Raw genomic sequence first — 17,167 nt, 5'->3', positions numbered from 1 at the left:
TAACCCTTTACGGGTTTCACAGGAATAGCAGCAAAGTGAAGGAGAAAATTCACAATCTTAATTTTTTACACTCGCATGTTCTTGTAGACCCAATTTTTGATTTTTTGCAAGGGGTAAAAAGGAGAAAATTTTTACTTGTATTTGAAACCCAATTTTTCTCGAGTAAGCACATACTTCATATGTCTATGTAAAGTGTTCGGCGGGCGCAGTAGAGGGCTCAGAAGGGAAGGAGCGTCAAATGGTTTTTGGGGGGCATGTCACCTTTAGGAAGCCCCTATGGTGCCAGAACAGCAAAAAACCCCACATGGCATACCATTTTGGAAACTAGACCCCTCGGGGAACGTAACAAGGGGTAATGTGAACCTTAATACCCCACAGGTGATTCACGACTTTTGCATATGTAAAAAAAAAAGACATTTTTTTTTACCTAAAATGCTTGGTTTCCCTAAAGTTTTACATTTTTAAAAAGGGTAATAGCAGAAAATACCCCCCAAAATTTGAAGCCCAATTTCTCCCGATTCAGAAAACACCCCATGTGGGGGTGAAAAGTGCTCTGCTGGCGCACTACAGGTCTCAGAAGAGAAGGAGTCACATTTGGCTTTTTTGAAGGAAATTTTGCTCTGGGGGCATGCCGCATTTAGGAAGCCCCTATGGTGCCAGGACCGCAAAAAAAGCCCACATGGCATACCATTTTGGAAACTAGAGCCCTCAGGGAATGTAACAAGGGGTTAAGTGAACCTTAATACCCCACAGGCGTTTCACGACTATTGCATATGTAAAAAAAATAAAAATTTTTTACCTAAAATGCTTCTTTTCCCAAAAACTTTACATTTTTAAAAAGGGTAAAAGCAGAAAATACCCCCAAAATTTGAAGCCCAATTTCTCCCGAGTACGGCGATACCCTATATGTGACCCTTAACAGTTGCCTTGAAATACGACAGGGCTCCAAAGTGAGAGCACCATGCGCATTTGAGGCCTAAATTAGGGATTGCATAGGGGTGGACATAGGGGTATTCTACGCCAGTGATTCCCAAACAGGGTGCCTCCAGCTGTTGCAAAACTCCCAGCATGCCTGGACAGTCAACGGCTGTCCGACAATACTGGGAGTTGTTGTTTTGCAACAGCTGGAGGCTCCGTTATGGAAACAGTGGCGTACCAGACGCTTTAATTTTTATTGGGGAGGGGTCGGGGGCTGTGTAGGGGTATGTGTATATGTAGTGTTTTTTTACTTTTTATTTTATTTTTTGTGGTAGTGTAGTGTTTTTAGGGTACAGTCGCACGGGCGGGGGTTCACAGTAGTTTCTCGCTGGCAGTTTGAGCTGTTGCAGAAAATTTGCTGCAGCTCAAACTTGCAGCCCGATACTTACTGTAAGCCTCCGCCCATGTGAGTGTACCCTGTACATTCACATTGGGGGGGACATCCAGCTGTTGCAAAACTACAACTCCCAGCATGCGCTGACAGACTGTACATGCTGAGAGTTTTAGTTTTGCAACAGCTGTAGGCACACTGGTTATGTATCACGGAGTTTGTGACCTTACTCAGTGTTTCAAAACCAGTGTGCCTCCAGCTGTTGCAAAACTACAACTCCCAGCATGTACGGTGCATGGTGTAAGGTGACTGCTGGGAGTTGTAGTTTTCAACAGCTGGAGGCACACCGGTCGTGAAACACTGAGTTAGGTAAAAAAAAAAACTCTAAGTTTCACAACCAGTGTGCCTTCAGCTGTTGCAAAACTACAACTCTCAGCAGTCACCGACAGCCAACGGGCATGCTGGGAGTTGTAGTTATGCAACCAGCAGATACACCACTACAACTCCCAGCATGCACTTTAGCTGTTTGTGCAAGCTGGGAGTTGTAGTTATACAACAGCTGAAGGTACACTTTTCCATAGAAAAAATGTGCCTGCAGCTGTTGCAAAACCATAAGTCCCAGCATGCCCATAAGGGAATGCTGGGAGTTGTGGTGGTCTGCCTCCTGCTGTTGCATAACTACAGCTCCCAGCATGCCCTTTTTGCATGCTGGGAGCTGTTGCTAAGCAACAGCAGGAGGCTGTAACTCACCTCCTGCTGCTGCTTCATCACAGGACTGTCCCTCGCCGCCGCCGTCGCTCCTGGGGCCCCGATCCCAACATTGACGCCGGGGATCGGGGTCCCCAGCACCCGGGGTCGTCTTCCCGCACCCGCTCACGCCCTCCGGAAGAGGGGCGGAGCGGTGCGGGAGTGACACCCGCAGCAGGCGCCCTGATTGGTCGGCCGGTAATCCGGCCGACGAATCAGGGCGATCGTGAGGTGGCACCAGTGCCACCTCACCCCTGCAGGCTCTGGCTGTTCGGGGCCGTCAGAGACGGCCCCGAACAGCCAGTAATTCCGGGTCACCGGGTCACTGGAGACCCGATTGACCCGGAATCGCCGCAGATCGCTGGACTGAATTGACATGGGGGGGCATAATGACCCCCCTGGGCGATATGCCGGGATGCCTGCTGAACAATTTCAGCAGGCATCCGGCTCCGGTCCCCAACCGGCTAGCGGTGGGGACCGGAATTCCCACGGGCGTATGGATACGCCCTGCGTCCTTAAGAGGTTAAACGTATAAATTTTCCTGCATGTAGTTATGATTTTTTCCAGAAGTGCGACAAAATCAAACCTATATAAGTAGGGTATCATTTTAACCGTATGGACCTACAGAATAATGATAAGGTGTCATTTTTACTGAAATATGCACTGCGTAGAAACGGAAGCCCCCAAAAGTTACAAAATGGCGTTTTTTCTTTGATTTTGTTGCACAATTATTTTTTTATCCGTTACGTCGTGAATTTTTGGGTAAAATGTCTGATGTCACTGCAAAGTAGAATTGGTGACGCAAAAAATAAGCCATAATATGGATTTTTAGGTGGAAAATTGAAAGGGTTATGATTTTTAAAAGGTAAGGAGGAAAAAACGAAAGTGCAAAAACGGAAAAACCCTGAGTCCTTAAGGGGTTAATGTGTACAAGGCATCATGAAATCTGAGGATTACCAACAGAGTTTGGGTCGCACTGTACAACCCAGTGTCAGAAAGCTGGGTTTGCGTACAAGATCTTGGGTCTTCCAACAGGACAATGACCCCAAACATACATCATAAAGCCCCCAGAAATGGATGGCAACAAAGCGCTGGAGAGTTCTGAAGTGGCAGCAATGAGTCCAGATCTAAATCCCATCGAACACCTGTGGAGAGATCTTAAAACTGCTGTTGGGAAAAGGCGCCTTCCAATAAGAGAGACCTGGAGCAGTTGGCAAAGAAAGAGTGGTTCAACATTCCGGCTGAGAGGTGTAAGAAGCTTATTGATGGTTATAGGAAGCGACTGATTTCAGTAATTTTTTTCCAAAGGGTGTACGACCAAATATTAAGTTAAGGGTGCCAATAATTTTGTCCAGCCGATTTTTGAAGTTTGGTGTGACATTATGTCCAATTTCCTTTTTTTCCTCCTTTTTTGGTTTAGTTCCAATACACACAAAGGGAATAAACGTGTAAAGCAAATCATGTGTTACTGAAATCCTTTTCTGTGAGAAATACTTCATTTTCTAGAAAAATTTCAGGGGTGCCAACATTTATGGCCATGACTGTACCTCAGAGGTATCCCATGGCCGCTACCAGTTATTCCCGCATTTGTACATTTTATTACATTTTAGGTATCTTCTCAGTGGATGTATTTCACAGTCTCTGCAGTCATTATACAGGGTTTTGGTATCCTTCTACCTGAGAGATATGCACTTTTATAATCTTGGTCTAAGTGTGCATCCTTGTGGTACTACTGCACTTTATGTTAGATTATATTGCATCATGTTTTATATTGTTTTGTTATTTATAACTGTTTTTATGTATTGGGCTTTCCGATTGTTTACTAAAATACATTTTTGGGGAGGGACACAGTATCATTTATCTACCTTAAAGGGGTATTCCAGGAATTTTTTTTATTTGACTATGCTACAGGGGCTGTAAAGTTAGTGTAGTTCATAATATAGTGTCTGTACCTGTGTGTGATGGTTTTCTTACAATTCTTATGTGATTTTCACCCCAATATTTATTTTTATCAGCATACAAAATGACTGTTGTCTCAGATTTTTCCCAGCTTGCAATGTGGCCGAGACCTGACTCACTAGTCAGCTGATGACAGGGAACCTGTCTGCTTCAATGGGTGGAGCGAGAGAGATCAATCTGCAACTAATGCAACAGCTGGAGGCACCCTGATTGAACACCACAGGTCTTTTGAATGGATGCAGCTCATTTATGTTTCAATGGGTGGGGTGGCTGATGTGTGAGAGGGGGAAAAATGGAATTGTGGGATTAGTAGTAAAAAAAAAAAAAAGAAAAGTCAAACAGGAAACACCAGTTCACAAACATCTAGCCACAGTGTTATGGTAATCTCACAACATAGCCATTTAGCCCCCAGACAAATGCAGATCCTTCCTAAGCATGTCCATTACTGTCTGACAGGTACGTAGTAAAATCACCTTATGGTGGAGAACCCCTATGCTGACCATGTTCTAATCTAGAACCAGAGACATGGCTGTCCAATGGTGTATTTCCGAGCTCCAATGTTGTGTTTTCATAATGTCTATTCTCTGGTGCCAAATGACAAAGCGGCTTTTCCCAAGCCAGATAAGTGCTGAGCTATGGAACACCTCCTTGGTAACCCCCCCCCCCCCCCCCCTGCCAAACCCTTCTTGATTGACAGTCAGCTGGAAGCCAAGCTTTGTTTCCAAATCTCGCATCTGCCCACAATATGCATGCACAGCACAGGGAAGAATTTAGAAACATGGCTTGGCTTCCAGCTGCCTGTCATTCAGGGAGAGGAAGCGGATCGAGGAGATGTTCCAGCCCTCATCACTTCACAGGCTTGGGGGATGTCTTTTGGATTCTTGGCACCAGAACATCATTTTCTACATTATGGAAGTACATACAAATATCTGAAAGGTACCAGATGCAACAGATTTATCAAACAACCTGATACATCACCGACACACTGTGATAACTCTGACACCTTCACAGACAGTCTAGTGTAAGTTTAACCTGTCTAAGAGTTAGACAGTTTGGGAAAATTCTGCACAAAGCATTAGAGATTAGCAAACTTACAGTAAATCTGATTCGTCACAAACTTCTCGGCTCGGCAGTTGATGACTTTTCCTGCATAAATTAGTTCAGCTTTCCGGTGCTCCAGTGGGCTGGAAAAGGTGGATACAGTCCTAGGAGACTCTTTCCTAGGACTTTATCCACCTTTTCCAGCCCACGGGAGCACCGGAAAGCTGAACTAATTTATGCAGGAAAAGTCAGCAACCGCCGAGCTGAGAAGTTCGTCACAAATCGAATTTACTGTAAGTTCGCTCATCTCTACAAAGCATACATATACCTGGCTCAGCGCCATTGTCATCAGAGAACATTGTAACAACAGGTAGAGGTTGTACATTGGAAGTTTGAGGCGTCTCTTCAACTTTTCCACAGCTGGAATCTCCAAGACCAGAGCTGCTGTCACTCAGTGGACTGCTATTGTATTCTCTATCATAGCTGTCATCTCTATCATCGGCGGAGAAAAGGTCATAGGAATTGTCTGCATCCATTACTGTATTCGTCACTGCAAACCACCCTGTGAAAAAAGTTAAATATTAAGTAAACCTGGTTACATTCTATCCATTCCCTGAATTTATATATATTTTTACTAGCTTTTATTTATGTTTTTAACTTTTGTAATATTGCACCTTTAAACTGTATATACAGAACTCCTAAGATAGACACATATTAGTAGCTACATCAGGGTTATATGTATGTAATGACGAATATTTGATTTCCTTTAATTTTTTATTTTTTCACTGCAAATTTTCGCATGAAAAAAAAAGTGAAAGAACATAGCAAAAATGCGAATTTTGCAAACATAGGACGAATAATCGTCAATATATTCCCAAAATATCACAAATTCGAATATGGCCCCTGCCGCTCACCACTAATCAGGGTTTTTCAAACATTGTGTCTCCAGCTGTTGCAAAAAACCCAGCAAAACTTTACTTATCCCCTATCCACAGGATATGGGATAAGTAACTGATCACAGGGGGTCCCCTGAACGAGCTCCATTAAAGGGGTATTCCGGGCAAAAACATCTTATCCCCTATCGAAAGGATCGAAAGGATGTCTATGGGAGGGGGCGTTACGGCCCTATGCCCCCTCCCATAGAAATGAATGGAGGGGCGTGACGTAACATCCCAGTCTCAGAAGCCCGTCGGTTTCTGAAACTTCAGACGCAACTACGCAAAGAATGCGGACTGCTGCAGGGAGATAGCGGGGGTCCCAGCAGCGGGCCCCCCATGATCACACATCTTATCCCCTATCCTTTCGATAGGGGATAAGATGTTTTTGCCCGGAATACCCCTTTAATTTCTATTGCAGCGCCAAAAATACCCGAGTACAACACTCGGCATTATCGGCACTCCCATAGATATTAATGGAGCGTGTGCCGTCTACCAGTAGATGACACGTGCTCCTCACTGAGGGAGCCAGGATCCCGTCCTGGAGATTGCGGGGCGGGTTTCCGCGGTTGGGACCCCCATGATCAGCTACTTCTCCCCTATCCTTTGGATACGGGATAAGTTAATTTTCACTGGAGTTCTTCTTTAAGGCAGTGTTTTCCAAACAGTGCACCTCTAGCTGTTCCAAAACTACAACTCCCAGCATGCACGGACAGCCTTCGGCTGTCTGGGTATGCTGGGAGTTGTAGTTTGCAACAGCTGGAGGTACACTGTTTGGAAAGCACTGCCTTAAACGAGATATCCAGTGGTGAAAAATGTATCACCTATCCTAAGGATAGGGGATAAGTTTCAGATCGCAGGGGCTCCGACCGCTGGGGCCCCCTGCGATCTCCTGTACGGGGCCCCAACGGCCCGCTGGAAGGGGGCGTGTTGACCACCACACGAAGCGATGGCTGACACGCCCACTCAATACAATTGTACGGCAGAGGCGGATCGCTGACTTTGGCAATCTGCGGCTCTGCCATAGCGATGTGTTGAGGGGGCGTGTCAGCCGCCGCTTCGTGCGGTGATCAACACACGCTATCTGCCCAGCGAGCTGGGGCCCCGTACAGAGAGATTGCGGGGGCAACAGCGGTCGGACCCCCCGTGATCTGAAGCTTATCCCCGATCCTTAGGATAGGGGATGTTTTTTACCACTGGACTACCCCTTTAAGGGGTTAAAAACCCCACATCATAGCTGAGTGCTGACTACTGTGAAATGACATTAACAGCTCAGGTACAAGGTGCACTGCTTCTAGCTACCGCTAGGTGTCACTACAGGATTATGTTCCCTCCTGTAGTGCTCTGCATTGTATCAGTAACATGTAGCCCTCCTCATGTATAATGCATACAACATGGACAGCCCCGGGAAGATGTCCTCACTGAGGAATGGAGGGCAGTGTGTGACCCGCAGAGCCCGCACCCCTACAGTACACCCGCCTCCTCACAGCACAGCTCACACAGGGTACCGTATATATGTACAATGGAAAGTATCACTACCATAGAGTTCTGCAGCCTCCGCTCCAGACTGTCCTCCGACCGCACAGGGGATGCTGGGTCCTGATAGACTAAAGGATCTGGTGATGTCATCATGTCATGTGATTAGTCACATGTATGGGAGGACCCTGGGCTGTGCATGTGTAGTGCTGCAGGCTGCTATATGGGAGACTACTTTATAACAATGGGATGGGGTGTGAGACATTACTGTGCACCAGGCTCTGCTGTATAGGAAATGTGTATGAAGCAGAGCTGTGTGTGTAGTGTGCATACAGCAGAACTATATGTGTAGTGTGCATACAGCAGAACTATGTGTAGTGTGCATACAGCAGAACTATATGTGTAGTGTGCATACAGCAGAACTATATGTGTAGTGTGCATACAGCAGAACTATATGTGTAGTGTGCATACAGCAGAACTATGTGTGTAGTGTGCATACAGCAGAGCTATATGTGTAGTGTGCATACAGCAGAACTATGTGTGCATGAAGCAGAGCTGTGTGTGTGTAGTGTGCATACAGCAGAACTATATGTGTAGTGTGCATACAGCAGAACTATGTGTGTAGTGTGCATACAGCAGAACTATGTGTGTATGAAGCAGAGCTGTGTGTGTAGTGTGCATACAGCAGAACTATATGTGTAGTGTGCATACAGCAGAACTATATGTGTAGTGTGCATACAGCAGAACTATATGTGTAGTGTGCATACAGCAGAACTATATGTGTAGTGTGCATACAGCAGAACTATATGTGTAGTGTGCATACAGCAGAACTATATGTGTAGTGTGCATACAGCAGAACTATATGTGTAGTGTGCATACAGCAGAACTATATGTGTAGTGTGCATACAGCAGAACTATGTGTGCATGAAGCAGAGCTGTGTGTGTGCAGTGTGCATACAGCAGAACTATATGTGTAGTGTGCATACAGCAGAACTATGTGTGTAGTGTGCATACAGCAGAACTATGTGTGTAGTGTGCATACAGCAGAACTATATGTGTAGTGTGCATACAGCAGAACTATGTGTGCATGAAGCAGAGCTGTGTGTGTGTAGTGTGCATACAGCAGAACTATATGTGTAGTGTGCATACAGCAGAACTATGTGTGTAGTGTGCATACAGCAGAACTATATGTGTAGTGTGCATACAGCAGAACTATGTGTGTATGAAGCAGAGCTGTGTGTGTGTAGTGTGCATACAGCAGAACTATATGTGTAGTGTGCATACAGCAGAACTATATGTGTAGTGTGCATACAGCAGAACTATGTGTGTAGTGTGCATACAGCAGAACTATGTGTGTAGTGTGCATACAGCAGAACTATGTGTGTAGTGTGCATACAGCAGAACTATATGTGTAGTGTGCATACAGCAGAACTATATGTGTAGTGTGCATACAGCAGAACTATGTGTAGTGTGCATACAGCAGAACTATGTGTGCATGAAGCAGAGCTGTGTGTGTAGTGTGCATACAGCAGAACTATATGTGTAGTGTGCATACAGCAGAACTATATGTGTAGTGTGCATACAGCAGAACTATGTGTAGTGTGCATACAGCAGAACTATATGTGTAATGTGCATACAGCAGAACTATATGTGTAGTGTGCATACAGCAGAACTATATGTGTAGTGTGCATACAGCAGAGCTATATGTGTAGTGTGCATACAGCAGAGCTATATGTGTAGTGTGCATACAGCAGAGCTATATGTGTAGTGTGCATACAGCAGAGCTATATGTGTAGTGTGCATACAGCAGAGCTATATGTGTAGTGTGCATACAGCAGAGCTATATGTGTAGTGTGCATACAGCAGAACTATATGTGTAGTGTGCATACAGCAGAACTATGTGTGTAGTGTGCATACAGCAGAACTATGTGTGCATGAAGCAGAGCTGTGTGTGTGTGTAGTGTGCATACAGCAGAACTATGTGTGTATGAAGCAGAGCTGTGTGTAGTGTGCATACAGCAGAACTATATGTGTAGTGTGCATACAGCAGAACTATGTGTGTAGTGTGCATACAGCAGAACTATGTGTGTAGTGTGCATACAGCAGAACTATGTGTGTATGAAGCAGAGCTGTGTGTGTAGTGTGCATACAGCAGAACTATATGTGTAGTGTGCATACAGCAGAACTATGTGTGCATGAAGCAGAGCTGTGTGTGTGTAGTGTGCATACAGCAGAACTATATGTGTAGTGTGCATACAGCAGAACTATATGTGTAGTGTGCATACAGCAGAACTATATGTGTAGTGTGCATACAGCAGAACTATATGTGTAGTGTGCATACAGCAGAACTATGTGTGCATGAAGCAGAGCTGTGTGTGTGTAGTGTGCATACAGCAGAACTATATGTGTAGTGTGCATACAGCAGAACTATATGTGTAGTGTGCATACAGCAGAACTATATGTGTAGTGTGCATACAGCAGAACTATGTGTGCATGAAGCAGAGCTGTGTGTGTGTAGTGTGCATACAGCAGAACTATATGTGTAGTGTGCATACAGCAGAACTATATGTGTAGTGTGCATACAGCAGAACTATGTGTGTAGTGTGCATACAGCAGAACTATATGTGTAGTGTGCATACAGCAGAACTATGTGTGCATGAAGCAGAGCTGTGTGTGTGTAGTGTGCATACAGCAGAACTATATGTGTAGTGTGCATACAGCAGAACTATATGTGTAGTGTGCATACAGCAGAACTATGTGTGCATGAAGCAGAGCTGTGTGTGTGTAGTGTGCATACAGCAGAACTATATGTGTAGTGTGCATACAGCAGAACTATGTGTGTAGTGTGCATACAGCAGAACTATGTGTGTATGAAGCAGAGCTGTGTGTGTAGTGTGCATACAGCAGAACTATATGTGTAGTGTGCATACAGCAGAACTATATGTGTAGTGTGCATACAGCAGAACTATGTGTGTAGTGTGCATACAGCAGAACTATGTGTGTAGTGTGCATACAGCAGAACTATATGTGTAGTGTGCATACAGCAGAACTATGTGTAGTGTGCATACAGCAGAACTATGTGTGCATGAAGCAGAGCTGTGTGTGTAGTGTGCATACAGCAGAACTATATGTGTAGTGTGCATACAGCAGAACTATATGTGTAGTGTGCATACAGCAGAACTATATGTGTAGTGTGCATACAGCAGAACTATATGTGTAATGTGCATACAGCAGAACTATATGTGTAGTGTGCATACAGCAGAACTATATGTGTAGTGTGCATACAGCAGAACTATATGTGTAGTGTGCATACAGCAGAACTATATGTGTAGTGTGCATACAGCAGAGCTATATGTGTAGTGTGCATACAGCAGAGCTATATGTGTAGTGTGCATACAGCAGAACTATATGTGTAGTGTGCATACAGCAGAACTATATGTGTAGTGTGCATACAGCAGAACTATATGTGTAGTGTGCATACAGCAGAACTATGTGTAGTGTGCATACAGCAGAACTATATGTGTAGTGTGCATACAGCAGAACTATATGTGTAGTGTGCATACAGCAGAACTATATGTGTAGTGTGCATACAGCAGAGCTATATGTGTAGTGTGCATACAGCAGAGCTATATGTGTAGTGTGCATACAGCAGAACTATATGTGTAGTGTGCATACAGCAGAACTATATGTGTAGTGTGCATACAGCAGAGCTATATGTGTAGTGTGCATACAGCAGAGCTATATGTGTAGTGTGCATACAGCAGAACTATATGTGTAGTGTGCATACAGCAGAACTATATGTGTAGTGTGCATACAGCAGAACTATGTGTGTAGTGTGCATACAGCAGAACTATGTGTGCATGAAGCAGAGCTGTGTGTGTGTGTAGTGTGCATACAGCAGAACTATGTGTGTATGAAGCAGAGCTGTGTGTGTAGTGTGCATACAGCAGAACTATATGTGTAGTGTGCATACAGCAGAACTATGTGTGTAGTGTGCATACAGCAGAACTATGTGTGTAGTGTGCATACAGCAGAACTATGTGTGTATGAAGCAGAGCTGTGTGTGTAGTGTGCATACAGCAGAACTATATGTGTAGTGTGCATACAGCAGAACTATGTGTGCATGAAGCAGAGCTGTGTGTGTGTAGTGTGCATACAGCAGAACTATATGTGTAGTGTGCATACAGCAGAACTATATGTGTAGTGTGCATACAGCAGAACTATATGTGTAGTGTGCATACAGCAGAACTATATGTGTAGTGTGCATACAGCAGAACTATGTGTAGTGTGGATACAGCAGAGCTATATGTGTAGTGTGCATACAGCAGAGCTATATGTGTAGTGTGCATACAGCAGAACTATATGTGTAGTGTGCATACAGCAGAACTATATGTGTAGTGTGCATACAGCAGAGCTATATGTGTAGTGTGCATACAGCAGAACTATATGTGTAGTGTGCATACAGCAGAGCTATATGTGTAGTGTGCATACAGCAGAACTATATGTGTAGTGTGCATACAGCAGAACTATATGTGTAGTGTGCATACAGCAGAACTATATGTGTAGTGTGCATACAGCAGAACTATATGTGTAGTGTGCATACAGCAGAACTATATGTGTAGTGTGCATACAGCAGAACTATGTGCATACAGCAGAACTATATGTGTAGTGTGCATACAGCAGAACTATGTGCATACAGCAGAACTATATGTGTAGTGTGCATACAGCAGAACTATGTGTGCATGAAGCAGAGCTGTGTGTGTAGTGTGCATACAGCAGAACTATGTGTGTATGAAGCAGAGCTGTGTGTGTAGTGTGCATACAGCAGAACTATATGTGTAGTGTGCATACAGCAGAACTATGTGTGCATGAAGCAGAGCTGTGTGTGTAGTGTGCATACAGCAGAACTATGTGCATGAAGCAGAGCTGTGTGTGTAGTGTGCATACAGCAGAACTATGTGCATGAAGCAGAGCTGTGTGTGTAGTGTGCATACAGCAGAACTATGTGTGCATGAAGCAGAGCTGTGTGTGTAGTGTGCATGCATTAGAACTATGTGTGCATACAGCAGAACTATGTATGTATGCAGCAGGGCTGTGTGTGTAGTGTGCATACAGCAGAACTATGTGTGCATGAAGCAGAGCTGTGTGTGTAGTGTGCATACAGCAGAAGTATGTGTGCATGAAGCAGAGCTGTGTGTAGTGTGCATACAGCAGAACTATGTGTGCATGAAGCAGAGCTGTGTGTAGTGTGCATACAGCAGAACTATGTGTGCATGAAGCAGAGCTGTGTGTGTAGTGTGCATACAGCAGAACTATGTGTGCATGAAGCAGAGCTGTGTGTGTAGTGTGCATACATTAGAACTATGTGTGCATACAGCAGAACTATGTATGTATGCAGCAGAGCTGTGTGTGTAGTGTGCATACAGCAGAACTATGTGTGCATGAAGCAGAGCTGTGTAGTATGCATACAGCAGAACTATGTGTGCATAAAGCAGAGCTGTGTGTGCAGTGTGCATGCATTAGAACTGTGTGTGCATACAGCAGATCTATGTGTATGTATGCAGCAGAGCTGTGTGTGTAGTGTGCATACAGCAGAACTATGTGTGCATGAAGCAGAGCTGTGTGTAATGTACATACAGAACTATGAATGTGTATACATGAAGTAGAGCTGTGTGTAGTGTGCATACAGAACTATGTGTGCATGAAGCAGAGCTGTGTGTGTAGTGTGCATACATTAGAACTATGTGTGCATACAGCAGAACTATGTATGTATGCAGCAGAGCTGTGTGTGTAGTGTGCATACAGCAGAACTATGTGTGCATGAAGCAGAGCTGTGTAGTGTGCATAAAGCAGAGCTGTGTGTGTAGTGTGCATGCATTAGAACTGTGTGTGCATACAGCAGATCTATGTGTATGTATGCAGCAGAGCTGTGTGTGTAGTGTGCATACAGCAGAACTATGTGTGCATGAAGCAGAGCTGTGTGTAATGTACATACATAACTATGAATGTGTATACATGAAGTAGAGCTGTGTGTAGTGTGCATACAGAACTATGTGTATACATGCAGCAGAGCTGTGTAGTGTGCATACAGAACTATGTGTATACATGCAGCAGAGCTGTGTGTAGTGTGCATACAGAACTATGTGTATACATGCAGCAGAGCTGTGTGTAGTGTGCATACAGAACTATGAATGTGTATACATGAAGCAGAGCTGTGTGTGTGTAGTGTACATACAGAACTATCAATGTGTATACATGAAGCAGAGCTGTGTGTGTAGTGTACATACAGAACTATGTGTATACATGAAGCAGAGCTGTGTGTAGTGTGCATACAGAACTATGAATGTGTATACATGAAGTAGAGCTGTGTGTAGTGTACATACAGAACTATGAATGTGTATACATGAAGTAGAGCTGTGTGTAGTGTACATACAGAACTATGAATGTGTATACATGAAGTAGAGCTGTGTGTAGTGTACATACAGAACTATGAATGTGTATACATGAAGTAGAGCTGTGTGTAGTGTACATACAGCAGAACTATGAATGTGTATACATGAAGTAGAGCTGTGTGTAGTGTACATACAGAATTATGAATGTGTATACATGAAGTAGAGCTGTGTGTAGTGTGCATACAGAACTATGTGTATACATGAAGTAGAGCTGTGTGTAGTGTGCATACAGAACTATGAATGTGTATACATGAAGTAGAGCTGTGTGTAGTGTACATACAGAACTATGAATGTGTATACATGAAGTAGAGCTGTGTGCAGTGTACATACAGCAGAACTATGAATGTGTATACATGAAGTAGAGCTGTGTGTGTAGTGTACATACAGAACTATGAATGTGTATACATGAAGCAGAGCTGTGTGTAGTGTACATACAGAATTATGAATGTGTATACATGAAGTAGAGCTGTGTGTAGTGTGCATACAGAACTATGAATGTGTATACATGAAGTAGAGCTGTGTGCAGTGTACATACAGCAGAACTATGAATGTGTATACATGAAGCAGAGCTGTGTGTGTAGTGTACATACAGAACTATGTGTATACATGAAGCAGAGCTGTGTGTAGTGTGCATACAGAACTATGAATGTGTATACATGAAGTAGAGTTGTGTGTAGTGTACATACAGAACTATGAATGTGTATACATGAAGTAGAGCTGTGTGTAGTGTACATACAGCAGAACTATGAATGTGTATACATGAAGTAGAGCTGTGTGTAGTGTACATACAGAATTATGAATGTGTATACATGAAGTAGAGCTGTGTGTAGTGTGCATACAGAACTATGAATGTGTATACATGAAGTAGAGCTGTGTGTAGTGTACATACAGAACTATGAATGTGTATACATGCAGCAGAGCTGTGTGTAGTGTGCATACAGAACTATGTGTATACATGAAGCAGAGCTGTGTGTAGTGCGCATACAGAACTATGAATGTGTATACATGAAGTAGAGCTGTGTGTAGTGTACATACAGAACTATGAATGTGTATACATGAAGTAGAGCTGTGTGTAGTGTACATACAGAATTATGAATGTGTATACATGAAGTAGAGCTGTGTGTAGTGTGCATACAGAACTATGAATGTGTATACATGAAGTAGAGCTGTGTGTAGTGTACATACAGAACTATGAATGTGTATACATGCAGCAGAGCTGTGTGTAGTGTGCATACAGAACTATGTGTATACATGAAGCAGAGCTGTGTGTAGTGCGCATACAGAACTATGAATGTGTATACATGAAGCAGAGCTGTGTGTGTGTAGTGTACATACAGAACTATGAATGTGTATACATGAAGCAGAGCTGTGTGTGTAGTGTACATACAGAACTATGTGTATACATGAAGCAGAGCTGTGTGCAGTGTACATACAGCAGAACTATGAATGTGTATACATGAAGTAGAGCTGTGTGTAGTGTACATACAGAATTATGAATGTGTATACATGAAGTAGAGCTGTGTGTAGTGTGCATACAGAACTATGTGTATACATGAAGTAGAGCTGTGTGTAGTGTACATACAGAACTATGAATGTGTATACATGCAGCAGAGCTGTGTGTAGTGTGCATACAGAACTATGTGTATACATGAAGCAGAGCTGTGTGTAGTGTGCATACAGAACTATGAATATGTATACATGAAGTAGAGCTGTGTGCAGTGTACATACAGCAGAACTATGAATGTGTATACATGCAGCAGAGCTGTGTGTAGTGTGCATACAGAACTATGTGTATACATGAAGCAGAGCTGTGTGTAGTGCGCATACAGAACTATGAATGTGTATACATGAAGTAGAGCTGTGTGTAGTGTGCATACAGAACTATGAATGTGTATACATGAAGTAGAGCTGTGTGTAGTGTACATACAGAACTATGAATGTGTATACATGAAGTAGAGCTGTGTGTGTAGTGTACATACAGAACTATGAATGTGTATACATGAAGTAGAGCTGTGTGTGTAGTGTACATACAGAACTATGAATGTGTATACATGAAGTAGAGCTGTGTGTGTAGTGTACATACAGAACTATGAATGTGTATACATGAAGCAGAGCTGTGTGTGTAGTGTACATACAGAACTATGAATGTGTATACATGAAGTAGAGCTGTGTGTAGTGTACATACAGAACTATGAATGTGTATACATGAAGTAGAGCTGTGTGTAGTGTACATACAGAACTATGAATGTGTATACATGAAGTAGAGCTGTGTGTGTAGTGTACATACAGAACTATGAATGTGTATACGTGAAGTAGAGCTGTGTGTAGTGTACATACAGAACTACGAATGTGTATACATGAAGTAGAGCTGTGTGTAGTGTACATACAGAACTATGAATGTGTATACATGAAGTAGAGCTGTGTGTAGTGTACATACAGAACTATGAATGTGTATACATGAAGTAGAGCTGTGTGTAGTGTACATACAGAACTACGAATGTGTATACATGAAGTAGAGCTGTGTGTAGTGTACATACAGAACTATGAATGTGTATACATGAAGTAGAGCTGTGTGTAGTGTACATACAGAACTATGAATGTGTATACATGAAGTAGAGCTGTGTGTAGTGTGCATACAGAACTATGAATGTGTTTGAATGAAGTAGAGCTCTGTGTAGTGTACATACAGAACTATGTGTATACATGAAGCAGAGCTGTGTGTAGTGTGCATACAGAACTATGTGTATACATGAAGCAGAGCTGTGTGTGTAGTGTACATACAGAACTATGAATGTGTATACATGAAGCAGAGCTGTGTGTGTAGTGTACATAAAGAACTATGAATGTGTATACATGAAGTAGAGTTGTGTGTAGTGCACATACAGAACTATGAATGTGTATACATGAAGTAGAGCTGTGTGTAGTGTACATACAGCAGAACTATGAATGTGTATACATGAAGTAGAGCTGTGTGTAGTGTGCATACAGAACTATGAATGTGTATACATGAAGTAGAGCTGTGTGTAGTGTGCATACAGAACTATGAATTTGTATACATGAAGTAGAGCTGTGTGTAGTGTGCAAACAGAACTATGAATGTGTATACATGAAGCAGAGCTGTGTGTAGTGTACATACAGAACTATGAATGTGTATACATGAAGCAGAGCTGTGTGTAGTGTGCATACAGTACTATGAATGTGTATACATGAAGCAGAGCTGTGTGTAGTGTACATACAGAACTATGAAT

The 17,167-nt window shown here is 43.1% G+C and overlaps 1 protein-coding gene across 6 annotated transcripts in view; it reads right to left on the bottom strand.

Annotated features, from left to right (window-relative positions):
- Nucleotides 1-17,167, bottom strand: part of L3MBTL2 (L3MBTL histone methyl-lysine binding protein 2) — a 117,429-nt gene that overhangs the window by 73,194 nt on the left and 27,068 nt on the right. For 2 of the 6 annotated variants that reach the window (XM_056523740.1, XM_056523743.1), the window contains exons 1-2: nucleotides 7,531-7,680; nucleotides 5,385-5,618 (exon numbers count right to left, since the gene is read on the bottom strand). In XM_056523740.1, the coding sequence (XP_056379715.1) occupies nucleotides 5,385-5,592 (208 nt within the window). In that variant the 5' untranslated portion in view covers nucleotides 5,593-5,618; nucleotides 7,531-7,680. Of the gene's footprint in view, nucleotides 1-5,384; nucleotides 5,619-7,382; nucleotides 7,502-7,530; nucleotides 7,681-17,167 lie in introns of those variants that run through there. The other 4 variants (XM_056523745.1, XM_056523741.1, XM_056523742.1 and 1 more) reach the window with 4 other exon arrangements.

This window comes from Hyla sarda, chromosome 6, assembly GCF_029499605.1.
Source record: "Hyla sarda isolate aHylSar1 chromosome 6, aHylSar1.hap1, whole genome shotgun sequence".
In the NCBI taxonomy this organism is placed as follows: Eukaryota; Metazoa; Chordata; class Amphibia; order Anura; family Hylidae; genus Hyla; species Hyla sarda.
Note: the sequence above shows the minus strand (reverse complement) of the source record. Positions and strands in the feature narration are given on the sequence as shown.